At 47.6% G+C, this 3,027-nt stretch overlaps 1 protein-coding gene across 1 annotated transcript in view; it reads left to right on the top strand.

Annotated features, from left to right (window-relative positions):
* DNAH9 (dynein axonemal heavy chain 9) overlaps positions 1–3,027 on the top strand; it is a 373,298-nt gene that overhangs the window by 234,041 nt on the left and 136,230 nt on the right. The window contains exon 49 of the mRNA XM_003791085.1: positions 1,168–1,428. Within this exon, the coding sequence (XP_003791133.1) occupies positions 1,168–1,428 (261 nt within the window). The remainder of the gene's footprint in view (positions 1–1,167; positions 1,429–3,027) is intronic.

The raw sequence follows: 3,027 nt of genomic DNA, 5'->3' as shown, positions 1-3,027 counted from the left end.
GAGCAATGGGGGGCTCACTAGAAGTGGGGCATCACATGGGATTGGTTAAGGGGAGCGATGGGGGGCTCACTAGAAGTGGGGCATCACATGGGATTTGTTAAAGGAGCATGTTTGGATTGCTCTGGTTGGTCTAAAGTTGGAAGCAAGGATGAAAAATTACAGAAGTTGTTCATTATTAAACATGTGCTGTTCATCTGGAGCCAATTGCTATAGGAGTTTTGGTTTGTCTTCCTGGGTTGTTACTAAGGATGGTAGCCTGACTTCCCATGAGTCTGACTTGTAGCAGACCAGCGTCCTGGGCTGGTTATTGTAGATAATGGGTTGCTTTCCTGGGAAGGTTGCTGCAGGTTGTGGGTCACAGTTCTGGGGGAGAGGGGGTTAGTTGAGCAGTTTTTGTGGTTTTTGGTTTTTTGTTTGTTTGTTTTTTGAGACAGAGTCATACTCCGTTGCCTTTAGGTAAGTGCTGTGATGTCATCACAGCTCACAGCAACCTCAAACTCCTGCCCTTGAGCAATTCTCTGGCCTCAGCCTCCTGACTAACTGAGACTACAGGTGCTCACCAGTACATGTGGTTAGTTTTTTTAATTTTTTGTAGAGACGGGGTCTCACTCTTGCTTCCTCTGGTCTTGAACACCTGAGCTCCAGCAGTCTACCCACTTCAGGATGACAGGTTGAGCCACCGCGCCCAGCCATGGTTCTAGTTTTATAGACCCTCTGGTCCACTGTCCACTGGTGTAGTCAAACTCTCAGGATGCAAAATAGCTACTCCCTTTTTGCATCTTGCTAAATCCTTGGCAAACTCCATGTTGACCAATTTTCATGACACAATGACTAATCTTTATTAAAGGCCTGCCGTGCAAAAAGCGTTATGTTAGGCACAAGAAGACATGGGCACCACCGTCAGTGAGAAACAGCCCCAGTCATTCAGGCATTAAGGAAGCCAAGGCACGTGTTGTTTAGAATATTTCAGCACGTTTACTGTGGGGAGGTGGGCGTGCCAGTGTTGCTTTCCTTTCCCAGGTCAGGGAGATTGGTCCCATCTGAAAACACAGTTGATGCCTTTGTGTCAGTTGTCACCTGCTCTGCTCCACAGAGTTGGGCCCTGGGGCCGTGCCTGTGGTCTCTCTGGTCTCTGCTCCTGGTAAGTCCCGCACTTCTCTGGTCCAGGTGGATGCCCTGAAGGCCAAGCTGGCTGCCCAGGAAGTGGAGCTGAAGCAGAAGAATGAAGACGCAGACAAACTGATTCAGATGGTGGGTGTGGAAACAGACAAAGTGAGCAGAGAGAAAGCCCTTGCTGATAAGGAGGAGCAGAGGGTGGCCCTCATCATGCTGGAGGTGACACAGAAACAGAAGGATTGTGAGGAGGACCTGGCCAAGGCTGAGCCCACACTCACAGCTGCACAGGCTGCTCTCAACACCCTCAACAAGGTAGGCGGACTGTCCCCCCCCTCCGGGGACAGGCAGACCCTAGGATAGCCCATTCCCTGCTGTTTTAGAGATGCCAGGGCAAAGTTGGGCAGGGTTAGGATGGGCCTCAGTTGTCACTGGTTTATTTGTTAAGCAAGCAACCATTTGCTGAAACTATTCATGCTGCTCCATGAGCTGCCAGTGAAATCCCAGAGATGTGCCTCTGAGAACAGATCGATACATGGACACGAGTGCTCTGACCTCCTCACTTAACAGGTGAGCAAACCAAGACCCAGTGAGGAAGACTGGCTAGCCCTGGGTCACAGACTTAGACATGAGAGCTGGCACTTGAACCCACATCTGCATAATCCAATCTTAGAGGCCTTCCTGCTAGGATGAGCCAGCACCATTTGCCCATTAGGCTCTACAGGACACACAAGCTGTTCAAAGCCCTTATCTTAAATGTGTGAGAGGCACCTATGAGGCTCAAATAAAGCGTTGGCTCCAAAATAGATCTTTTTAGAAATCTACAAAATCAAAGTTAGTAATTATTCAATGACATGACAACAATATAATGGCGTGTCAACTAAATTCGACTCATATATATAACAAGCATGACATTTTGAAATGCATTCATGAGGAAATTTTATTTTGGTTCTCTTTAAATTTACTCTGAGAGGAAGAGAGGGAGGGCAGGTGGATAGCTACTTCTTTCTTTTCTCATTTGTCACAGTTAATCATCTTTCCTGTTTGAGCAGCCGTGGCTAAGAGGCACAGGCGGAAGGGGAAGAAGGGGGCAGTCAGAGTCATGTCATTATGAGTTGGCATCACAGTTGGACCAAAAGTTGACCTTTTTTCTATTGGGATGATCATGTAGGTATTTTGGAGGTACCCACCAATCATTAGGGATGTCACCCCTACAGATTGCTTTCTCCTCTTCCTCCAGAGAGTCTTTCCTTACCCCTACAAATGACCTGCTTGAGCAAGACCTTGCAGGTGGCCCCTGGTCCACTGGAGACACCTTTCTGTCCTTCCCCCACACAAGCTCTGAGAGTGCTGGCTGCCCACAGCAGCGTCCTCCCCCATCTCACTGTCTGGGGGCCTTGTAGCTACTCTTACATATTCTAAATTTCTGGGGTATGAGTTAGGTCTCCATTCTCTGTGCCACTCAAACTGCAGGGAAACATATCAAGTTTGCTGAATAGTCTCTTTAAAGCTCCTCATTCTAGATTTTATGTGAAAGGAGGAGCTGCCCCATCTCCTCCCTTAAAAGCAGACTAGGTAGAACTCACAGTAATTCTCACCAGAAGTCCCCCCTGCATCTCCAACTTCCTCACTCTTCTATACCCTCACACAGAGTGAAGGGTTTAGAAGTCAAAAACAGAGTCTTCTGGAAACATGCTTAATTAGTTCCACATAGTCACCTCCCAGCTCACACTCTAGAGGGTGGCATCTGTTATGAGCTTAGGACCTCAGCAAAACTGAGATTAAAGTAGGTACATCGTTGATCCATTCGTGGATCGATGGGCACTTGGGCTTCTTCCATGACATGGCAATTATGAATTGGGCTGCAATAAACATTCTGATACAAATATCTTTGTTGTAATGCGATTTTTGGTC

The sequence above is a fragment of the Otolemur garnettii genome, unplaced genomic scaffold (assembly GCF_000181295.1).
Source record: "Otolemur garnettii isolate 467f Iridium unplaced genomic scaffold, OtoGar3 scaffold00046, whole genome shotgun sequence".
Lineage (NCBI taxonomy): Eukaryota > Metazoa > Chordata > Mammalia > Primates > Galagidae > Otolemur > Otolemur garnettii.
This window is presented reverse-complemented; position numbering and strand designations above follow the sequence as displayed.